The sequence below is a fragment of the Panthera leo genome, chromosome A2, assembly GCF_018350215.1.
Source record: "Panthera leo isolate Ple1 chromosome A2, P.leo_Ple1_pat1.1, whole genome shotgun sequence".
NCBI lineage: Eukaryota > Metazoa > Chordata > Mammalia > Carnivora > Felidae > Panthera > Panthera leo.
In genome coordinates this window covers 126,049,269-126,072,519 of record NC_056680.1, presented here as the reverse complement: position 1 = coordinate 126,072,519, position 23,251 = coordinate 126,049,269, and the positions used below count along the sequence as shown (strand labels likewise).

General features: G+C 41.9%; 1 protein-coding gene across 5 annotated transcripts in view; it reads left to right on the top strand.

Annotated features, from left to right (window-relative positions):
* Positions 1 to 23,251, top strand: part of ELMO1 (engulfment and cell motility 1) — a 530,544-nt gene that overhangs the window by 268,667 nt on the left and 238,626 nt on the right. For 4 of the 5 annotated variants that reach the window (XM_042922198.1, XM_042922210.1, XM_042922218.1 and 1 more), the window contains exon 15: positions 20,373 to 20,481. In XM_042922198.1, the coding sequence (XP_042778132.1) occupies positions 20,373 to 20,481 (109 nt within the window). Of the gene's footprint in view, positions 1 to 20,372; positions 20,482 to 23,251 lie in introns of those variants that run through there. The other variant, XM_042922227.1, reaches the window with a different exon arrangement.

Sequence of the window (23,251 nt, the reverse complement as noted above, 5' to 3'; positions counted from 1 at the left end):
CTGATTGCATGATTTTTGAAGAAAAGTTTGATGTGATTCTTATCCTTGTTCTCTGTTAGTAATGTGTTTTCTCCCTACCTGTAGCTTCTTTCAAGGTTTTCTTTGTCTTTGGTTTCCTGTAGTTTGAATATAATATGCCTAGGTGTAGGTTTTTTTTTTTTTTTTTTTTTTTTTTGGTATCTATACTGCTTGTTGTTCTCTGAGTTTCCTGGATATGTGCTTTGGTGTCTTTCACTAATTTTGGAAAACCCTTAGCCATGTTTACGTCAGATATTTCTTCTGTCACCTTCTCTCCTCCTTCTCCTCCTGGTATTCTCATCACATGATTGTTAGAACTTTTGTTGTACACAATTCTTGGATATTCTGTTCTATTTTTTAAAATTCTTTTTTCTTTTTAAATCCACCAAACCATGCTAATTCTATAGAGTTAGGAGATGTTGCTGGAGACACAGGCAGGAGCAGATCATGAAAGACCTTACATGCTTTGCTAAGTCGTTTACATAATTCAACAGAACATTTCTGCATTTGTCTGCTTTACATATTGTACTTCTGTGTGAAGATATCATGTAGATACAGGGTCTACTTCTAAAACTGCTATAGACAATGGCAATGACTGAGGAACTTTGAGGCAGAGAATGATGTGGTCTGATTTGCCTTTAAGAAAGAACAGGCTGGTAGAGGCACAGAGCATGAATTGGTGGTATCTGTAACTAGAGGCAGAGTAATTGCAATGGTCCAGATGAGAGATGAAGAGGTTTGGTGTAGAGCCCTGCAGCAGGAATGGGTTTGAGATGCAGAATTCCTTTTTCTTTTCAGCTTAGGAAGTTTGTATTACCCTGTGCTTAACTCACTGGTTCTTTCCTCGTCCCTGGCAAGTAAATTAATGAGCCCATCAAAGACATTCTTTATTTCTTTTACAGTGGTTTTTATTTCCAGTATTTCCTTTTGATTATTTCTTAGTGTTTCCATATCTCTGCTTACCTTGCCCATCTGTTCTTGCCTGTTGTCCACTTTTCTATTAAGAGACTTTAGCATGTTAATCATAGTTATTTTTAATTCCTGCTCTGAAAAGCTCCAAATCTTTACCATATCTGTGTCGGACTCAAATGTTTTATTTGTCTCTTTGGATTGCGTTTTTTTCCTTTTAGCATTTCTTGTAATTTTTTATTAAAAGCTGGATATGATGTATTGGGCAACGTGAACTGAGGTAAATATGCCTTTGGTGTGAGATTTTGTTTATCTAGTTAGGAATTATCTGTGTTTATGTTTGCTGTAGCTGTGGTGTCAGAGGCTGAATTTCCTTCGGTGTCCTTATTTTTGTCTGTTTTGTTGTCTTTGTTTTTCCTTAGAGACTCGTCCAAAAATAGGGTCTGGAGGCTTGTAGTTTTTTACCTGTGATCTTGTGCTCTTCTGCTATTATACAGGAGCCCTGTTTATATGATGGTAAAATATAGGGAGAAGGGAAGTGTCCTATAGTCCTGTGATTAGGTCTTATTTTTTTATTATTTTAATGAGCCCGTGTCCTTGTACTGTGACCTTCACATGTCCTTCTCAGTTCCCTTCTCCTCTTTTAGATGAGACAAGAGGGCTAAACATGGCTATGATCTGGTATTTCCCTTCCTTCCCTGAGATTGGTTAGGCTCTGGTGAAATCCAGATAGTTTAGGCTCTGGTAAAATAGTTTCCCTTGAGGGCAGGCCACTGTTAAAGAGAATGGAATGCTCTGAGCTTAGTCCAAAATGCTTACTTTTTCCCTCCCCCTCTTTGAAGCAAGAGAGGATTTTTCTCTGATCTTCATCTTGAAAACAGGGCAGAGCTCCTAGAGGTATAACTCATGAAAGTGTGGGGACTCCCTGAAGTCTGAGCCCCCAGGAGTTTTTCCCTCTTAAGGCACCTCTAGTCTCTTGCAATGTCAGTTACCTTTTGAGTGTTCCCAGCAGGCTCCAGCATTGGCTTCTGCTCCTAGTAAGCCGTGATCTTCTGTATTTCCCTGTTTCTCTAGTTTTGAGGGTGACAGTTTACCCTGTGACCTCAATTCTCTAATGGAACTAAGAAGAGGTGTTGATTTCTAGTTTCTTCAGCCTTTTTTCTTGCTGTGAGTGTGGGAGTGACAACTTCCAAGCTTTTTACATGTTAGACAGGGAACCAGAAATCCCCTTCTTGGTTTTTTAGGAAGAAAAAACAAAATGAAACAAAACATAGCCCACAATTTTGTTCCATTGCTGGATATTCCTGTACTCAGTTGTTCTTTTCCTACAAATTTCCTTCTGGGATCTACTTTCTTCAGGGGTTAAGCTTGGCTAACTGTACTCAGAACATTAATGTTTAAATGTTTCATGGCAGTGAGTATGGGTTGCCACAATAGACCCTTCCAGTTACTCTCAAATCTCTGGCTCAGAGGATTGCTCTTCATTTCATTAAGACTCTGTTGCCATTAACCTCCATCAGCAAATTCTGTTGACTCTACCTACAAAATCCACAGCCCCATCTCTTTTCCTACCCCTACCTCCTTTATAATAATCCAATTCATTAAATATCTCTCTTGTAATATTGTATTAGTCTCCTGATTGGTTCTTCCTGCTTTCACCCTTGTTCCTCTTGTCTGTTCTCCACACGGTGGCCAGAATATTAGGAAACCAGAACAATCCTTTGAAACATTTTTCTCTTCATGTCACTTGTCTGCTCAAAATTTTCCAATGGCTCTCATCTCACTCAGTACAATCCAGAGTCGTTGTCATGGCCCCAAAGGCTCTATGATAGTCTGCCTGTCTCTCTTTATGTCCATCTGTTCCTTGCTCACTCCAGCCTCAGAGACCTCCTTTGTGTTAGTCTCCTTGAGCTGCCATAACAAAATATCACAGACTGCCTGGCTTAAACAATAGAAATTTAATTTTCTCAGAGTTCTGGAGGCTGGAAGTGTGAGATCACGATGCCAGCAGGGATGGTTTCTTCTCTGGCCTCTCTCCCTGGCTTGCAGACAGCTGCCTTCTTGCTGTGTCTTCACATGGTCATCCTGCTGGACTGTACCTTACATTGCTGGTGTCTCTTCCTCTTCTTACAAGGGCACCAGTGGTATTGAATTAGAGCTGCTCCCTAATTGCCTCATTTTAACTTAGTTGCCCCTTTAAAGGCTTTTATCTCCCAATACAGTCATGCTCTAAGGTACTGAGGGCTAGAACTTCAACAAATGAATTCTGGGGGGACACAGTTCAGTCCATAGCATCCTGTTGACCTTGAACATACCAGATGTACTCCAGCCTCTGGGCATTGTACTAGCTGCTTCCTCTCCTGGGAATCTGCTCCCCAGTTAGCCCTCTAGCTTCCTTCCTCATTTCCTCTAGACTTGGGGTGGCCTTTGCTCACCACCAAATATTAAGTAGTAATATCATCTTTTTTGCTCCCTCTCCACCCATCCCCCCTTTGTTTTTCTCTAAATGTAATTCTTGTTTATATACTCTAAATTTACCTTTGTGTTCATTTCCTGCTCCATGAGGGGAGATACTATGTGTTTGTCTCTGCTCTGCCCCAGTGCCTAGAGTAGTGGCAGTCACACAGAAAGCACTCAGCACATATCTGTTAAATGAGTGCCTAAATCACTTGTGTACTGGTGTTCTGCCTTCTGGCTGGGATTGCCAGTTACTCCAAGGTAGGAAGCCATGGAAATAGGTTTCCACCTGGAACATGCTATAACCTTCCTGGTTGTAGCTATCCTCTGGCCTTTGTCCATCCTGGAATGGAAACGAAATTAGCGGTTATACTGGTGTGCCTCAAAAAGCCCTTGCTCCAGATATGCTGATGTTTATACTTGGGTGCATCACTGCTGACTTTTGTTTTTAAGTTGTATTCATTATGACCAGAGTCCAGCTAGTATTAGCAACTTGCCTACCAAATCAGAAGGCATTTTGTATTAGTATAATAAAATTTAGGTGGTAATGTTCCCAAATGCCCCATTGTATTTGATGAAAATAAGTTTTTCCCTTAGGAACCATGCAATACACCTGGTATACCCAAGAGTGTTTGACATGTCAGGTAATTTTATTTTTAAATTGACCTTAATTATATCAACTTTTCCCCTGCACTGGTAAAACCCAAGACTCCAAAATATAGTGTAAAATCATAAATAATAGACCATATTTTCTTGTATTTTATAAAGCAATTAAAACACTATAGTAATAGATATAACAGCCCTAAAACTTCTCACAGACTGGTTTAGTAAATGTTATTCTGTATAAGGGTGCTTATACTTTATACTTGGAGGCTTTTTAGAATACAAGGCTCCAATGTAGATCATTCATACCTGCCTATAAATTCACCGTTACCAAGATGAGGGAAGCTAGCTTGGCTGACTTTTTAGTTCTTGAATAGTGATGCTCCTGTACCACAGAATCTTTGTACTTGCTGTTCCCGCTGACTCAGCCCCTCTTTTCTCCACCCTTACCCCTTAACTTAACTTCCATTTAGTCTTTAGGACTTCATCCTTAAGGCTCCTCTTTTACTGGTTATTTTTCCTTGCTATTTCTTTTACAACACTTATTCAGTTTGAAATTGTATAATCATATGTTTTATTATTTGATCATTATCTTTTTTGTCTTTTGCCCTCACTCCCTAGCCTTGGACCATTTAAATTATTTGTTAAGTGAATAATGAAAGATTTGGTATGTTGAATCCCTGACCAGCGTCATTCCCCTTTTTTCCCCTCAGAAGTCTTTCATGGCCAGGGCGCCTGGGAGGCTCAGTCGGTTGAGTGTCTGACTTCAGCTCAGGTCATGATCTCACAGTTTGTGGGTTCGAGCCCCTTGTCGGGCAGGCTCTGTGCTGACAGCTGAGCCTCGAGCCTGCTTTGGATTCTGTCTCTCCCTCTTTCTCTGCCCCTTCCCTGCTCATGCTCAGTCTTTCTGTCTCTCTCTTTCTCTCTCTTTCTCAAAAATAAATAAACATTAAAAAAATTAAAAAAAAAAGAGAAATCTTTCATGGCTATAGTGATATGTGTCAGAGGACCAAAACTGAAAGCAGACTTGGAAGAAATCTGTCTTTCAGTGAGCTGGTGGGATCATCTAAATGGCATAGTTTGTTAGGACTGATGAGCTGCATGGTGTTAAGCCTCACATAATGTGTTACTTATGAAAGCCATAAGAAGATGTATATGCTACGTGAATAGACAGGAGTTCTGTATGAGAATATGACTAAGAAGACCAAAATTTAGTTAACTGTTTTGGCCGTGGGGTCAGTTCTGCTGAAAGCTTGGTAGTTTGGGGCTACACTCTGTATATGGTGGGAACAAATAAAAGGTAAATATTGAGTAATGAATATGTGCCCAGGGCTGTTATGAATATTTTATACGTATTACCTCATTCAATTCTTCCAACTCTGTAGGTTGTCCCATTTTGCAGATGAGGACTCTGAGGCTCAGAGATGTGAAGTCACTTGTTCATTGTTATAAACAGTAAAATGCAGACTGGGAAGTTGGACCAGACAGTTCTGGGGTAATAACTTTTTAGTACTCTACATTTAATTCAGTGGTATGCTAGTAAATAAGCTTAAAAAGAAGACAAAACAAAACAGATTTGCCAATGTCTATGGTGTAAATACTTCCACTGTAACTAATTTCCAGCTACTGATAGTTTCTGGCTTACAATTTTTTAAAGTTAAACAATTGCTGATTAGCTTGTGTTAGGACACCATGCATTCAATCCCTCTGATGCTTTCACCTTCACATCTATTATCTCCATTTGCTTTTCTCACAATATGATGAACTATGTGGAGTTAGTGGGGTTAACCTAAGTGTCCTCATCTTTTCAATGGGTGGATAGCATGTCAAGTTCCCAGCGTCAATAAGTGATGGAGTTGATTGAGGGGCACTCTCTCTCTTACTGACTCACTTTTGGCTCTACACATGAACAACCTCTTCTGTTATTAGCATCATCCTTCAGAATAGGACATTTGTTACAAATCAGTGAACATGCACTGACACATCATAACTACTCAAAATCCATAGCTTACATTAAAGTTCACTCTTGGTGTTGTGCATTCTATGGGCTTGGACAAATATATAGTGACCTGTATCTACCTTTATGGTATTATATATTTTCACTGCCCTAAAAATTCCCTGTGCTCTGCCTGTTCATCCCTCACCACCATACACAACCCCTGGCAGCCACAGATCTCTTTGCTGTCTCCATAGTTTTCCTTTCCTAGAAGGTCATGTAATTGGAATTGTACAGAATGTAGCCTTTTCAGATTGGCTTCTTTCACTTAGTAAAATGCATTTAAGTTTCTCCCATGTCTTTTCGTAGCTTGGTAGCTCATGTCTTTTTAGTGCTGAATAACATTGCATCATCTGGACGTACTGGTTTATTTATCCATTCACCTACTGAAGGTCTTCTTGGCTGCTTCCAAGTTTGGGCAATTATGAATAAAGCTGCAATAAACATCTTAGTGCAGGTTTTTGTGTGCACGTAAGTTCTCAGCTCCTTTGGGTAAATACTAAGGAGTCCTACTGCTGGATTGTATGGTGGTAGTATGTTTCCATACTATTAAGAGTCTTCCGAAGTGATCACACCATTTTGCATTCCCATCAGCAAAGACTGAGAGTTCCTGTTGCTCCACATCCTCACCAGCATTTGGTTGTCATTTGTGGATTTTGCTGGTGAAATGACTTTAAAAGGGAACTCTTTTCCATTTAAATGGAGTGTTAAATGACACAAGCTTCTTGGATGATGGGTTGTCAGTATATTTTAAATGGCAAAAATACTGAGATCTTTTGACTTAACACGTCCATTTCTAGAAATTTACATAAAGGAAATGATTTTGTAAATAAATATAAAAAATGCTTCACAGGGATGTTGATCATTAGGCTTGGGTAAGTGCAGAAGAGAGGATGTTGGGGTAGAGGGAGGGGTCAGGACCCAAGAATGTGAGTGAAGGGGCAGAGCTCAGCACCTGTGCAAATGGAAATACTATAGCAAGACAGCTGTTTCTCTTTGCCCTGGCAGCCTTATGTACCTTAGGATTTGTATCTTTTTTTTAAATAAGGAAAATATTCTGAAATGAAGGAAAAAGTAAAGTCTTTTTTGGATAAAACAACTGTGAGATAATTGATCTTTCTGATATTTAAATACTTATGCTATGTATTATGTTGGCTGCTTGGGCACAAGAATAGCCATCCTCTCTGTGGTATCCAGTGTGTGCCTTGTACGGCATAAGAGGGGCTTGGTCCCTTCCAGAGGGCAATGTTGGGCTGGTCAAGGTTTCTTCCTGGGAAAACTACAAGCATTGCTTTGGCTTGCCTTACTCTCTTCCCCTCTCTATCCCTATCTTCAGAGATCTTTGTCTATTATAGAGTAATTAAGAGAAATCTCATTAATCTCAGTATAAAGGAATATTTTTGAGTGTCTTATTTTCCATTTCTCATGTCTTACCTGAAAACACCATAAAATCAACAGAGAGGCCAGGCATCAGGTAGGGAAAATGGGGCTCATATTGAGGGCCTGTTTCCAGCTAGAACAGGGGACTTGCAATCAGAACCAGTACCCAAAATGCACAGAGGAAAAGGAGGGCCTGCCAGGGGCATCAGCACCTAGGAAACACGAATAGGTTTTGCTTTCGGTACTTCAACATGGGATGCCAGCCCAGCATGGGAGGGTTGCCCCTCCTCTGCCCCAGAGCACCCCTGCAGGATTCCCTGGTGATGGGAGAGTAAGGAGTGGAGCCAGCACACCCTTGCAGGGTATCTGCAGGGAACGTCTTTTGCTGTGGAAGCTGGCTCCCTGTCATCTCATACATTTTTTCCTGCTGGTTCTCACTCACAGTATTTACAGGAAAGCATTTATAGCAAATACTTGCCAAGTGTTTTCCATAAACACAACTAAGGACATTTTTCACACATTCCAACAGCTCTGTAAATGTTTGTTTTCACAGCGCACAACAAAGGTGAGTATAGTTTCCCTAAACAGGCCTTGGAAAATGTGAGCTTCGGCCCAGTGAGGATTTGCATCTGTGTTGGTCCTTCACCGTGGCCGCACCTCCCTGGGGACACATCAGGCACTTTCAGTAGGCTCAGAGTTTCTAAATGAGTTGTCCTCCACCACTTGGATTCCATGTGTGGCGAAGTGCTCCAGCCGTGGAGTAGCTTCTGGGTCCTGAGCACCCTCATGAGGAAGGAAAGGGTGAGGTTAGAGGCTGCTGGGAGCATCACAGAGGTCACTGCCACTGATAAAGTCCACAGGGAAATATGGATGGAAGAGATAAGATGATTGTGTCTCAGTGAAGATGCATGTGAATGTACAGAAAAAAATGACGACATTTTTCGTGTTAAAACCAAGCAAGTTGATGCTCGCGGGAAGGACAGAGATGCCTACTGGACCCTTGGTGGGCATTGCCAGCCCAACTAGAGGCCAAAGCTTTATCGTGTAGTGTCCATTCACTTGCTTAGTAGCCGTCTCATTAATAGGCTCCTAGTTCATGTGTGACTTTGCTACACTGTTAGGGATTCACAGGCGATTGAGATGTGGTTCTACCTGCTAGGGAAAATAAGACACATATACTTTGCCACAATTTGGGGCAAGAAAGAATTGCTGTAAGAAAGATATAGTAGATAAAGGTCTGTGGGGTTTTAGAGGAAGGAGTTGCATAAGGTTTTATGAAGAAAGTGACACCGAGTTGGGTCCAAAGGAGAAGGGAAATTTAGACAAATGCTGAAGGGAAAAGGGGGGGTAGGGTGGAATGGTATCAGGGGAAGCAATTTCTAAAGAAGGAAATCACATCTGGACCCACCTCTGCAGGAGAGCTACCCACATCTGCACCCACCTCTGAAGGACAGCTGCCCCCACAGAAGATATCTTTTAACAGAAGTAGCCAAGATTTTGGGATGCTTATATAGAATGAGATATAATGAGATGAATTCCATTTAAAAAGCTAGATATAATAAAAGAAAGATTTCTTTTTCACATGCCCTTAATTCAAGTAAAGCCACATATGGCCTAATTTCTTAATTGAGTTTCAATAAATAATTTTCCCATCGTAGCTATTTTAATATGCGTATAATCAGAAAATCAACATTTTCTGTTTGACAATGTTTCTGAAAAGTCCGATTAATTGTCCAGAAGAAGGTGATGGGAAATAAATAGTTCTCTCTCCTCACCTTTCCATCCCTGCAAGTCCTTTCTCTCAAACCAGAGTGAATTTATAAATCTATGAGCTAAGTGAGAAAATGATGTGTGATCTGATTTACAGGGATTCATTTTATGACTAGCTCTCCTGGAATGTGTTTGTTTAGTAAAGCGAGTTATGTCCAAATATGTTTCAGACAATGTATGTGGAGCATAACTTACCTTTAAGACTGCAATAGCTGTTAAGGCAGTAGTGACAATCCCTCAGTAAGAAATCAGGCTTGAGAAATGTCAAGCCTAATTTTTCATCCCACGGTGACTGTCAGACAATGCCAGCATCTCGGTGTCTTTGCATTCCATTGAAGGAGATGGAAGGCATTTGTATGCAGTAATGTAATGTTGAATGAGTCAAAATTCTGCCCTGTGATCTTGTGATTTATTGCTAATACTGCCCAAGATGCACAGGGGCTTCTCTGCCTTCATTCAGCATCCATTTCCCAGTTGCAATTAATCTTTATTACATTCCATACCTCCCCTCTGGTCTGGAATGTTAAAAAGATTGCTCAGGAGAGAGCCTGGAATCAGCTCCTTCTCCTTCAAGTCTCTCCCCCTCTGTGAAGTTGACTCTGCTTGCCCATTGCGTCTCACGTGCACCTTCGTTCCAGGAAGTAATACTTTCTTGTAAGAAATGCAAACAGTATAGAAGTAGATAAAAGAGGTACATAGCAAGTGAAAGCCTATCCACCCTACAAATCCCATCCCCTTGCATCTTCCAAAGAGGTTGCAAGCCCTTAAAGATGGTGTTTTGTTCATATATGTATTTTTAGCATCTAACAAGTTACTTAGCAATAATAAATGCTTGAAGAAATACTTTTTGAATGAATGAATGAGTGAATGAATGAATGAATGAATGAACGAACGAACCAAAGGGTGTGGAAGAGAGTGGAGGAGAATTTATATGTATGACAGACCTGGGAAGTATAGTACTTTGCTTTCCAAAATGTGGGCCTTGGACCGGCAGCATCAGCATCCTCTGATGAAATGCAGGATCTCGGGCTGAACTCAGTCTATTGAATCTGATTCTATATTTAAAAAAATTTTAATGTTTATTCATTTTTGAGAGACGGGGGAGAGAGCACAAGCAGGGGAGGGGCAGAGAGAGAGGGAGACACAGAATCCGAAGCAGGCTCGAACCCACAAACCGAGAAACATGACCTGAGCCGAAGTTGGGTGCTTAACCGACTGAGCCACCCAGATTCTATATTTTAATAAGATCTTCAGGTGATCCACGAGTGCTTTAAAGTTTGAGAAGACCTATAGTAGTATGTGTCTGAAAATAATGATGACGAGAGCTTTCACGAATAAATGCAAGGAAGTGCATGTGATTTGCATGTAAGCAGTGTGCAGTGGATCCCCTTCCCATCAGTGGATCCTGAGGGCTTTGTATGTACTTCATGCTTTACTCCCCTCACAGATCCCATGTGGCTGTCATTGAGAGTCCTCTAGAACTATCATCCTGGGCTATTTCTGAACCTCTAGTGCCTCCATCTGGTCAGTCCTAAACCCCAGCAGGGAAATAGAAATATTTTTTGCCACCCGAGAAACAGTTCAGACCACAGCGCAGCAGTCACGAGGCTTGCCTGAAGATGCCCGGCACGTCACATTTAACTACTACACGGCAGACACATTACTCAAGCGCCAAGGCATGGTTTCCTCATCCGTAACAAGTGGTCCTGCTTCAGTGGCTTGTGGGGACCAAATGAGGTAAACACTTGACAGTTTGCGCAAGATAATCAGTCCATCTGTATTCACTTTTTAAAAAAAAATTGAGGTGAAATGTCACATAACATAAAATAAAGCATTTCAAAGTGAACTATTCAGTGACATTTAGTACATTCACACGTTGTGCAAACACTACCTCTATGTAGTTGCAAGACATTAATTATAATCATCCCAAAAGGAAACCCTGCATCGATTAAGCTATTGCTCCTCATTTCTTCTCCCCCTAGCCCCAGGCAACTGCCAATCTGCACCCTCTATGGATTTTAACTCATTAATGATAGTTTTCATTAGTCACAGCAAAAAAATAAAATAAAATAAAATAAAATAAAATAAAATAAAATAAAATAAAATAAAAATGAAAACAATCAGATTTATTTCCTTCATCTACTCTCCTTGCTTTTCATGTCTTTAAAAACAGGAGGTTCGCTAATGATGGAAAATGAGAATATAGACGTGGCATAACTTTAAATCAGTGGTTCATAAAGTGTGTTCCCAAACTGACAGCATCCATGCTATCTGGCAAATTGTTAGAAATGTAGATTCTTGTGTCCACCCCAGGACAACTGAATCATAACTCGGAAGCTGAGGCCCAGCAATCTGTGTTTTTAATAAGCTTCCAGATGATTCTAACACAAGCTCAAGTTACAGAACCGCTGCCTTAAGTAAACAAGATGTTACCTCTTCGAGCGCGTCACGATGCCCATCCTTGGGCCCCGGAGCGCATGTCCTGGTCTAAGAGAGGAGGTCTTCTAGCTCAGTTTCTGTGATGCAGGCATCAGCGGGGGAATCACTCCTGCTATCCTCTGGCCCTTGGAAGAGTCAACAGAGCTGATGTCTCGGCTTCCCTCAGTGACATCGGGGTCACCATGCAGGCATACACCCACGTCATCCCTGCTGTTACTTCGTCTTTCCGTCTTTGTGCTGCCCAACCCCACACTGGGAGGGAGGACTTTTCAGCAGATCATAGCTGTGATTGCTTGGTGTGTTTCACACATATATCAAAGTGCAGGCAGTGCTTCTTTTTGGTTGATTAATGTTCAATTCAAGGTCTATTATGAACCTCCAGGCTTTAATTACTACACCATTACCCAGTCAATTCCTTGCCATTTTATATTTATGGCTTTTATTATGCCTCTGTATGTGCAGTTGCCTAATTTTATTCTGGAAGGATTTCACCTCATTAGCTGGGTTTTATACCATTCTTCTCATTTGTCCAGATTGTTATTTATCTCGGTTCCCTGTGTGCACTTTCTACTTTTTTTGCCCACTAATCTGACCTCTTATACATTCCTTTTCTCCTTTTCCTGGGACGCATTGTTCCTTTGCCCTTGGCAACTGCTCTTTAAGTGTTTGCAAATTCTGCTATGGGTGTTCTGTGCCCTGGTCACACTCTTATCTCAGTCATTCCAATGCAGCTGCGTGGTGTCATCAGCCTTGTCCAATGGCCTGGAGGTCTGCTCTTTAGCCCTGGACGTGGACGTACCATGGACAGCTTTATTATCAGATTTATTTCTTCTTCCACCTAGCTTCTATATGTGCAATTCAAAGATGTGTGGATGGAGGTTTTTTCTTTTTTTTTAAGAGTATGCTGCTAAAAATAATTTTGAAATGTTCTCTGAAATGCTTTGTAACACATTCTCCGTCAATCCCTCTAGTGTCTCAGAGGAATCTAAGGTTGGGTTTACTTGCTCATGTATTTTCTTAGGTTCCACCCCAGACCTGCTGAATCAAACTCTGAGGGACTGGCCTTCTAGTCTCTATCTACCAAGCCTGTGGGGATGATTCAGATGCCTCCTCAGGTTTGAGATGCTGAAAGAACCTTAGGGAACCCATCCAAGTCAAGAAATAATATTTGTTCTATCCGAGTCCTTACTTTGACAAAAAACAAAGATTAATAATCTCGGTAGCAGTTTTGTTTTGTTTTCTGGTGTGTGTGTGTGTGTTTGTGTGTGTGTGTGTGTGTGTGTTTCAACAGTTTTGCCTTTGAATGATAAGAATATTTCAGTGAAGCAAGTAGTAACACCCTGGAACCAGAGCTCATGTAATTATGTATAGCAATGGTAGATCAATTGTCTCTATCATTGAGTGTGTGGGAGGTCTCAGGCACTAAGGTATCTTTACCATCACTTTTTTCCATTAATCTTTACAACCTTTGTGGAGAGGTATTCTTCCAAGGTTAAGGAATGTGCATAAAGTCACCAGGTCTGTTAGAAGTAGATCCAGGAAAATCATTTCTGTCTGGAGTCGTAATGCTATCTGCTCATCTGTTACCATGGTAAGGACTTTCTTGATCAAAACTTTGTTACTATTTCACCCTCTCCTTTTTCAGTAGGAACAGGGGTAATGTGTTTTGAGGGGAATCAGTAATTAGGAACGTGTGTTCTGGTGTCAGGCCACCTAAGTTCCTGAGCAACGTCTGTTTGTTTCTGTGCTGTGTGACCTCGGGAAAATTACACACCATCTTCTTGCTTCAGTTTCTTCATCTTTAAAGTGGGATAGTTCAGTATTTCTGTCATGTGGTAGTATATGTACCTTAAATGAGACAGTCAATGTAAGTGCTTAGAACAAGGCCTAGGAAATAAATGCTCTCGATAAATATTAGCTCCTGTTTATCTTTCTCTGTTCTCTTGTCTTGCACCTTTAAAGCTATCTCTTTAAGGTCCATTCTCTCTGTGGCCTCACTTCCCTTATCTGTAAAATGGGGGCAGTGGATCAGGTAGACGAGCAGCTGGGATTCAGATTTGCTCGGGTTTGTTTTCCTCTTTGGCATACTTTCGGTAATGTTCCTTACTCTCTGCCCATTTGAAATCATCTTATTAGGGTTTGGCATATTTGTTGGGTTTATGGACTTGCTCAAAATTCATGATCACAATTAAGTTCTTGGGTAGCCCCCTTGAGGCAGCTCAATGTACTTTCAAGTGCTTCTCTCTGGGTTTCTGGGACCAATCGCCATTAGCACCTGCTACCATTAGCACCAAGGGGGAACACAGGAAAAGTGTTCCCTTGTGGCCGCCAAGTCGCCATAAGAGAACCTCAAACTGGGCTTACACTTTTATTTTATTTTATTTTTTTAAATTTTCAAAAAAATTTTTTTGAATGTTTATTTTTTGAGAAAGATAGAGTACAAGCAGGGAAGGGGCAGAGAGAGAGAGGGAGACACAGAACTGGAAGCAGTCTCCAGGCTCAGCCATCAGCACAGAGCCTGACACGGGGCTCGAACTCATGAACTGTGAGATCATAACCTGAGCCAAAGTTAGACGCTCAGTGGACTGAGCCACTCAGGTGCCCCAAGCGGGGCTTATACTTTAACCTCAGAAGAGGTCTGGATCTTGGTGATGTGATCCAAGCTCTAACTCTTCATTCATGATCCTGTTACTAATGTGAATTATTTCTGTGCTGCAGAGGGAACCTCATGGATACAAATAAGGTTTTTTGTTTTATTCATTGGTTTAATATGAGAGAAGATTGGAATTTCTTGTGGTGGGTCAGGAGATAAGTTTTAACAGAGCCTACAAGGTTGACAAGACTCTGGAGACAAGTGTCCTGTGGTGGCCGTGACAGTTTAATATTGGGACTGCATTGCCCAAAGTGTCAGGCCATGACTTATTCTTCAGGGTCCTTGCTCATTCCTGCCCTTGTATCACCCCGTATCCCTGTGGGAGACTCCTGCTGAAATAGGAGCACATGGGGCTTCCTGCCGGCATCTTGGGTGTAAGCAGGTGAGGACACTTTTTTATGAGGTTCTCGTGCTAAAAGGATGTGAGCGCCTCTGGCTTACTTTCAGATGTCCCCCACAGAGCCAGCCTCACTGAAGTCATGATTTTGGTTTAGTTGCTGGTAAAGGCATTGTGTGAAAGGGGTCACACAGGAATAGGAAGAGGGGGACAGCGAAGAGATAATAAACAACAACTGGGTCAAGTCTGTTTTAGGCACTTTGCCTTTGTCTTGTGATTTAATTTGCACAGAAGTCCTGGGAAGTGAGTTTTTTATAACTTCTGTATGTTTCAGAAAGAGGTGGAATGCCTTGTGCAAGTTAAACTAGTTTTGCCAATGCTTCCCGTAGCTTTGTGTCAGAATTGGGACAAGACAGACAATCCCTCCACTTTGGAGAGAACACATTACAAGTTCACACCCTGTCCTTGGCGGCCTGTGAAGAGGCCACTGTGCCGTGTCTGACTCCCAGAGCCAAAGCAGCATATGAAAGAAGACTTCATAGATGAGAGGTAGTGGAAGAAGCCGTCAAGGCTCTCTCACTCCAGGGCTGGAGTGGGAAGACTGAATGGATTGGCCTTGCCCTAGAAGTAGAGAGCTCAGCAGAAAGTAGAGGAAAATGTGTCCAGGACAAGTAGATGAATAAGTCAGCAATGTGATTGATATTGAGGCTAAGAGGGCCAGGGTGGCCCCAGGAGCAAGAAGGAGTGTGTGTTAGAGTGTGGCTGGCCTTGTATTCAGAGCTTAAATGCCCAAGCCAAAAAAGTTCATGATCTGAACCACTGGAGAAGAAGAAATGCAGAACACTCAGAGGACTATTCAGAATTTAGGGAGGGAAAGCCTGGAGGCTATTCCATGCAGCCTCAGTCACTCACTCTGAGCAATTGTTACTGATCTTCACGGGATAAATGAGATAAGAGAGAACCTTATACTTTTGTCTAGAAGGAGCTGGGATTTATAGACCCACTTCAGTGAGATACAAGAAATTGATCAAAGTTACTTCACCACTTTAGTCATGAAATCCATTGAGGTTTATGATAATATGTATGTGAAGACCATTTTCACAGGAAGAGATTTGGAAATCGAAGACTTAAAAATGGAGTTCTATGACTGACTTGGGCTAGCTCCATGCTTTAAGCAAGCCAACGCTTCGCCTTGTTGCCAGTACTTTTTTAAGAGTCTAATAGTAATACCTGCCTTATCAGTCTTAAGGACTTGTTGGGGGATCAGTTGATAGAATTTATGTATATATACCCTGAAAACCTGAAAGTATTTAAAAAACATTTTATACTTAATATGGCACAAGTATCCACTGTTTTATTTTACGAGACATGCAGACAGTTAAAACTTCTTTTGGGGTATGATGTATTCTATGATGAGTGATAATAACAGGTTTTTGTGCTTCATCTATCATGGCTTCTGTTCCAGTATGTTTGCTCTTAAAACTAGAGTGAGGAAAACATAAACATGGAAAATAGGCCTTGATATTTCCAAATGGAACTTTTCAAAATGATGTCTTAGGTGAGCATGGTTAATACCAGAATGCTGAACATAGGTAGAACAGAAAAGTTAAATGTTTTTATTTTAATTTATTTTATTTTTTAATTTTTTAAATGTTTATTTATTTTTGAGAGAGAGAGAGAAAGAGAGGGCACAAGCAGGGGAGGGGCAGACTGAAGCAGGCTCCAGGCTCTGAGCTGTCAACACAGAGCCCGATGCAGGGCTCAAACTCCTAAACTGCAAAATCATGACCTGAGCCAAAGTTGTTGGATGCTTAGCCAACTGAGCCACCCAGGCGCCCCAAATGTTTTTTTTTTTTAAGTTACTGTCTAGTAATCTATTATTAGTAACATTCACGATCATAGACTTCTCTGAATATTTCCGTCGGAATATTGACCCTAAAAAGCACACAGGTAACTTTAAAAATTACTGTCTGCCTTGTCTAAAGAAACCACTCCAGAAGGAGGTTTATTTTTCTTTAGGTGGGTAAATATGATAAGATGGATGGTACATTAAAGAATAAAGAGAAGGGCTTCTCAAAGCTGATTTACATATTGATTACTTAAATTACTCCTTAATTTAGTGCCTGCTAATAAACAGTGCCTTGGAAATGTTTCCGGAACATTTATTGGCTGCAGTAATTCTATCTCCGGTGTATGCAGATCACATCCTCATTAAATATTGATGTGCTCATGAAATGTTAATAGAATGTTAATGTGAAATGCAGGGGGATCTCCTCAGTGGGAGCTGGGACTGGCTGAAAACTACCTGTCTTCTGTCTTTTCTTTATGTTCTGTCTTCTTCTTGCTCTGTTGTTTCCATTAATTCCCCCATCATCAGGAGGTTTGGATTTGCTCCTTAATATATGTATAGCCGTCCCAGATACAACATTTTTAAAAGAGAAAGATTTACTGATTGATGGGAATTTAGTTGTTCTCCCCTCCTGCTTCGCTGAATTGGAATTCCTCGTTAGAACTAGAATGAATTCCTCTAAAAGGAGAAGGGTGATTCAGGATTAAACTAACGAGTCTTTGTGCTCAGCAGATTGTGGAGAAGAGATTGTGAAGAGGGAATGAGCCTTTCAAAGACTCGAGCACCCGTCCTTCCTTGCTTGACTGCAGAAGGGATTTAGTTGGAGTTTACGTTCAGCTTTCTCAGAGAAAAAACAATCAACTCATAACATGTGTTTCCCTAAAGACACTGCAAGGAAGAATTTTTGTCATAAATCTCAAGGACAATAAAGGTTATGCTCATGATGATATTCAGTACATAATTATTTATGTGAGCATATGTTCCAAATGGTTGAAAAGCCTCAGTAAACAGTACGGTTCATCAACTTCTTGGACAATCATGAGGGGGGTAAAGCGATAATGGTGAAGGCTGTGAGAACTGCTTGTGGCACAACAAATGCAGGAGGAGATTGAAGACACAGACTATGTTGTGACTATGGTTGGGTTTTAAGGCAGTCCTGGTAGGAATCTCCCCAAACAGTTGATTTGTTAGTGGGGTACTGTCGGTGCGTATAATAAGAGGCGTATATATGTGTGTTTTGGTGTCTGTGCAGAAAATAATCGGAGCACATTCTTGTTAAAATCCTACTCCTTTGGTTCTAAGCAATGCACCTGATATTGAACTCCCTCACATCACTTTGCTGTTTGGAACCCTGTCCATATCAATAAGATAGCAATTTCACTTACTTTTCTTTCTTCCCCCTTTTCTTCTCTCCTTTCTTCTTCCATCCTTTCAAATATTCTTTCTTTTATCTCACTTTCCTAAAAGCCTTCCCCTCCTTGTCCTCTTCATTCCTTGTCTGCCTCTCCTTACCTTTCTATGATCACATGCCGGGTGTCCCATGCACACTCAGTCTGAGCTGCCCTAATCTCTGCCAGGGATGCTGCCCAGGCCCCCCTTTCTTTCTTACTCCCTCTTATCCCTTCTCTGCACTCAGATCTTTTCCAAACAAATCAGACCATGTCACTCGTCTGCCTAAACCTTGTGATTAGCATCTCAGGATCTTGGAGTGACACCCCACCCAGCCCTGGGGCAGAGGTCTTGGCTCACCTCTATGCTCCCCAGGTTTGTTTTCCCCCTCTCCAGCTCCTGGAACCCCAAATGCTTCTTTGGGCAAGCCCAGACCCCTCCCCATTATAGACCAGGCAGTCTGCTGGCCTGTCCCAAACACATCCTACTCATCTACTCAGGGGCACTGTCCTTGATACCTACACCTGGGATATTCTTCCTCCCAGACCTCGACTTGGCAGCTCTTTCTCATCCCCAATTCCCAGCAGTCACTCAGTTATCTAAACTCTCCTCTGCAGGCCTTCCCCATTGCTCTTTAACACCTCAACCAGTTATTTTTTTTTCCCATAACACTTGTGATAAACTAATTACCTATTGTTTTTATCTGTCTTCCTCAATTAGAATGAATGTTCAATGAGGTCGGAGCCCTGGTCTATCTTGTTCTCTACTTTGCGGGGCTTCTTCCTAGTCGATAATTACCATTATTGATTGAATGAATAAAACACTATTTCTGCCACTGAAGATTTTGTGGCCTAAGGGGTAAAACAACATAGGTCGGTGCACAGCGTTGATGTAGACTGGGAGACACCCACCTACTCAGGATGTCGTGTAGCTCTTGAGGAGGTACCAGGCAACTATATCTGAGATGGTTCCAGAGATGGATAAAGTGGTTATTCCTTTTGTTGACACATGAATTTGAAGTTTAGTGACTTTGAAATAGAGTTTTCTTGCTTTGTTTTTACTTTTGTCCAATCCCTGTATACACACTCCCTTAATTATGGTAGGAACATTTCAAAGTATCTTAAGGATAGAGGAGAATTATTAGACCAACCAAAGAGTTTTCAGAGGAAGTTTTGAGCAAATAAACTGTAAGGACAGGGAATCAGCTTTTCTGCAGGAGCAAAGGTTCCCAAGGCTCTCCTATGGCCTTTCCTCTCTGCTTTCCTTTGCATTTGTGTTTGCTTTTCTTTAAAAAAAATTTTTGTAACATTTATTTATTTTTTGAGAGACAGAGTCGGGGAGGGGCAGAGAGAGAGGGAGACACAGACTCCGAAGCAGGCTCCAGGCTCTGAGCTGTCAGCACAGAGTCTGATGCAGGGCTTGCGCCCACAAATTGCGAGATCATGACCTGAGCCGAAGTCGGATGCCTAACCGACTGAGCTGCCCAGGTGCCACCCCGCCGCCAAATTTTTTTTATTACAGGTTCGCATTCAGGTAGCTCCTGTGCTCACATACGTTGTGGACTGTCAGCACAGTTGGGCCAGTTTTTTTCCCCTTTTGTATGATAAGTCTCAGGGACAAGCTCTGGTTGGTTCCTTTTGTGTCATCCCTTAGGCATGCTTCAGTCAACTAATATGGGGGGTGAGATCCTGTAAGAACATGAGAACCTCTGTGGGCAGATATGGGGAGTTAAAGGGTGCCTGGGTGGCTCGGTTGGTTAAGTATTAGACTTTGGCTCAGGTCATGACCTCATGTCTCATGGGTTCGAGTCCTGTGTCAGGCTCTCTGCTATCAACACAGAGCCTACTTTGGATCCTTTGTTCCCCTCTCTCTGGCCCCTCCCACTGGTGTTTCTCTCTCTCTCTCTCTCTCTCTCTCTCTCAAAATAAATAAATAAACTTAAAAATTTTTTAAAAAATAATAAAATGTAGGAGTTGAAGGCCCAGAAGAGCTGCTATTCACCAGGAAAGGGAAGACTGAGGGGAGAGAGCATGGTCTTATCACTTCAGTAAAAGGTCTTTCTTGTCCTGTTTTGAAAACCTCTCCATCCATAGGCACTTCTGTGCAAGTGGAAACCAGCAAGCAAAATCTGCTCTGACAGGGTGGAAAGTTTTAGGAGATTTGGAAACCATGTGAGTTTTAGGCACTATATACTGAGTATATGCTTAGAGTACAATTGTGTTTTGGCCCCAACCCTTTGTTTGGCAATCTGGGGTGGATCTGTTTCTGTTACCACAGAGCCAACATTATTTTTCAGTTTTTTTTTTAATGTTTATTTTTTATTTTTGAGAGAGAGATAGACCAAGAGTGCAAACAGGGGAGGGGCAGAGACAGAGGGAGACACAGAATCTGAAGCAGGCTCTAGGCTCTGAGCCTCAGCATAGAGCCCAACACGGGGCTCATAGTCGCGAACCTGAACTGAAGTTGGATGCTTACTCAACTGAGCCACCCAGGTGCCCCATCTTAGAGCCAACATTTCAACATTTTCTACAAACTGGCTTCCCTTACTTACCTGTTCCCTTTCCACTTGCAGATTGTGCTTGAGAACAGTAGCCGGGAGGATAAGCATGAATGTCCCTTTGGCCGCAGCAGCATAGAGCTGACCAAGATGCTGTGTGAGATCTTGAAAGTGGGCGAGCTGCGTAAGTAACACTTGTTTCCCACATGCGCATGATGCTTGGCAGGGACCCCACTTCCAGGGTTGTGCCTGGACCTACGCAAAGAATTCCCAAGGTGCTGCCAGCGGTGCATGGGCATCCCTGTGGACCCAGCATTCTTTGGCTCAGGCTTCCAGTGCATGTATTTCTGCGTGTCTGTCTTGGAAATACACATTATTGTTATCTACAAGTAGAAAAATTTGCAGGTATGATGGCTGAATTTCAAATGTTATTGAATGAGTATATATTAAAATAGTCCTGCATTTAGTAATCTGTTAAGGAAAAAGATCTATGGATTTCCTTTTTAAAATTCTGGTTTTTAACCTACCAGTAGATTATTTTCTTTTCTTTCTTTTGAAACAATTTTTCTCTGTAAAGAAAAATTGAACACTTTAATAAAATCCTCTTCTCCCAATATCTCACTTGTTTAGAATACTTTCTCTAAGAGAGAAGGAATTATAGAAGAAAATGGGTAGCTGATCATGACAAATGTGGTCAGAGATATGCTCATTGCTTTTTTTCTTATTTATATTACAAAATTTAGGAGAGGACACCCAGAAAAAGCAGGTATGATAATTTTCCTGCCTTTTGCTCACTGGTGTAATTTGGGTTTAACCTGTTAAGATGAGTCTGATTTAACCTGGCTTGCAGTCATTGTCAACATTTAGCCTCCTTAAAGTGGCTGAGTTCCATTCCCTCCAATATCTCTAGAGCTGACACACATATAAATCTTCCCTTGTAGGCTTAATAACATGGGCGCCAGAGAAGACTGTTTATACCAGAGGAATGTTGGATGTTTGGTATTTGTTGTGAAAGCATAAATATTCAGTTACCTGCTTGAGAGTTTAAAATAATGGTCTGAGATGATTAATGGAAAGGAATCCAATGATTAAATTGGAAAGGAGGTTATGCTTTATTTACATTGTAAAAACCGACTATAGGTACTATTCAGGTAAACTAGAAAATTGAGAGCTTAGGGAGGAAAAATGAGGAATTTAAGTCTGTTCGACCAAGCACAGCAAATATTGTCATCCTCCAGTGTGAGTGGATGGGGGAAAGAGGCTGAAATTGACATGAAACTGCCATGAAAGTTCTTTACTTATGAGCCCAAACTAGGTCATCTGTGCATTAGAAGAGTAGTAGCCTGACCGAGAGATTTCTGTGTCACTCTGCTCAGGTTCACTGTTCACCAAGGTTAACATTTCAGTTTACCTGGATCCTTTTTTTGTTTTAAAGTTTATTTATTTATTTTCAGAGGGGGGAGGGGCAGAGAGAGAGGGAGAGACAATGCCAAGCAGGTTCGTGCTGTCAGCACAGAGCCTGATGTAGGACTAGCACTCAAGAAACGCGAGATCACGACCTGAGCCGAAACCAAGAGTCGGATGCTTAACCAACTGAGCCACCCAGGCGCCCCTATTTACCTGGATCCTTGACCCGAGTTATCCTTCCTACTCTCCATCAGACTAACTTGTTGAGATTTATGTCTGCTGCCTAGCTTACTGTTTATTCAGTTGAAGGATTAAAGTCCTGAGTCAAGCAGATCCTACTGAATTCCTCATCCTGACAGCGGTAACTGTTTCATGTTTATCGCAATTTTATGGGGGGTGCTGCAGGAAGTCACTTGCTAAGAAGCATTGCAAGACCCGCTAAGATTTTCAGAAACTGGACAACAGTCATGCTCTGTCTCGTTGGTGTTTGCTTTGTCTAGGTTATCACCCCACATTGCCCCTTTCCCTATGGCCTACTTTGGCCAGTTCTCACCTTCATGGCAGTAGAAAGTGTATAGAGTGTATTCTTCTGTGCTTCACTACTATATCCAGCCTCTGCTCTTCTTCTTTGACAACTGACCCATATCTATCGTGCTAAAAGTTGACACAGAACAGAGATACAGAGGAGCCGAGGGAGGGAGGATGCTGGGAGTGAAGGGGAGCTGGGTTCTGTCTCTGCCACTTAGGATCCTCATGGCCTTGGGTAATGTCCTCACAAACTTCACCATGCTCTTACACCTCCACATTTTCCCCAGAAGTAGATTGGTAGTATTTGGGGTGATGATTTGAGTAGTTGTGTTCATTTTGGCCTGGGCACAGAGAGGTACACTGGGAATAGAGCGTATTCAGCCTAGGGAGACCAACTTGGAAAAGATGGCCAAGTTCTAGACTGTGGGCAAATATGGATCTGATTTGGACTTTCATCCATGTCAGTGTGACTCTATTTGGCGGGCAGCAGTGGGGGACCATGGTGGCAGGAGTCTGAGCAGACGGTTCTGCTCAGGTGAGTGTCAGCTCTGTGCTTTGCGGTGGGGGTGGAGCCAGGGGTAGAGACACAGACTAGGGACTGACCTCTGGCTGGTGCAGGGCAGCTCTGCAAGACTTTTGAGGACCTGACATCAAGCCAGGAACTAGGACAGAACTCCATTCCTAGGGACTGAGATAAAGAGTGGGGATGAAGGTAAATACCTTGAGGATCCCTGGGGGTGTTCCAGGTGCTGCTCTTGCACTGTACATTATTCCATATCTCACCTTCCGCAGCAGAGAAGGTTCCAGCCTTCTGCAATGACTCATTTAGTACCTTGTCTGGCCCATCTCTGCAGCGAAGTTGGACTAGGTTACCTAGGGCCTGGTATACCAATGGCAAGCTCCTTTCATCCAAGATGACAGATGCATTTATTCATCTGTTTAATCAAAATCTATTGATTACTTACAATGTGCCAAGAACTGTGATTGAACACTGCAGATACAAAGGTGAGCCACTTATG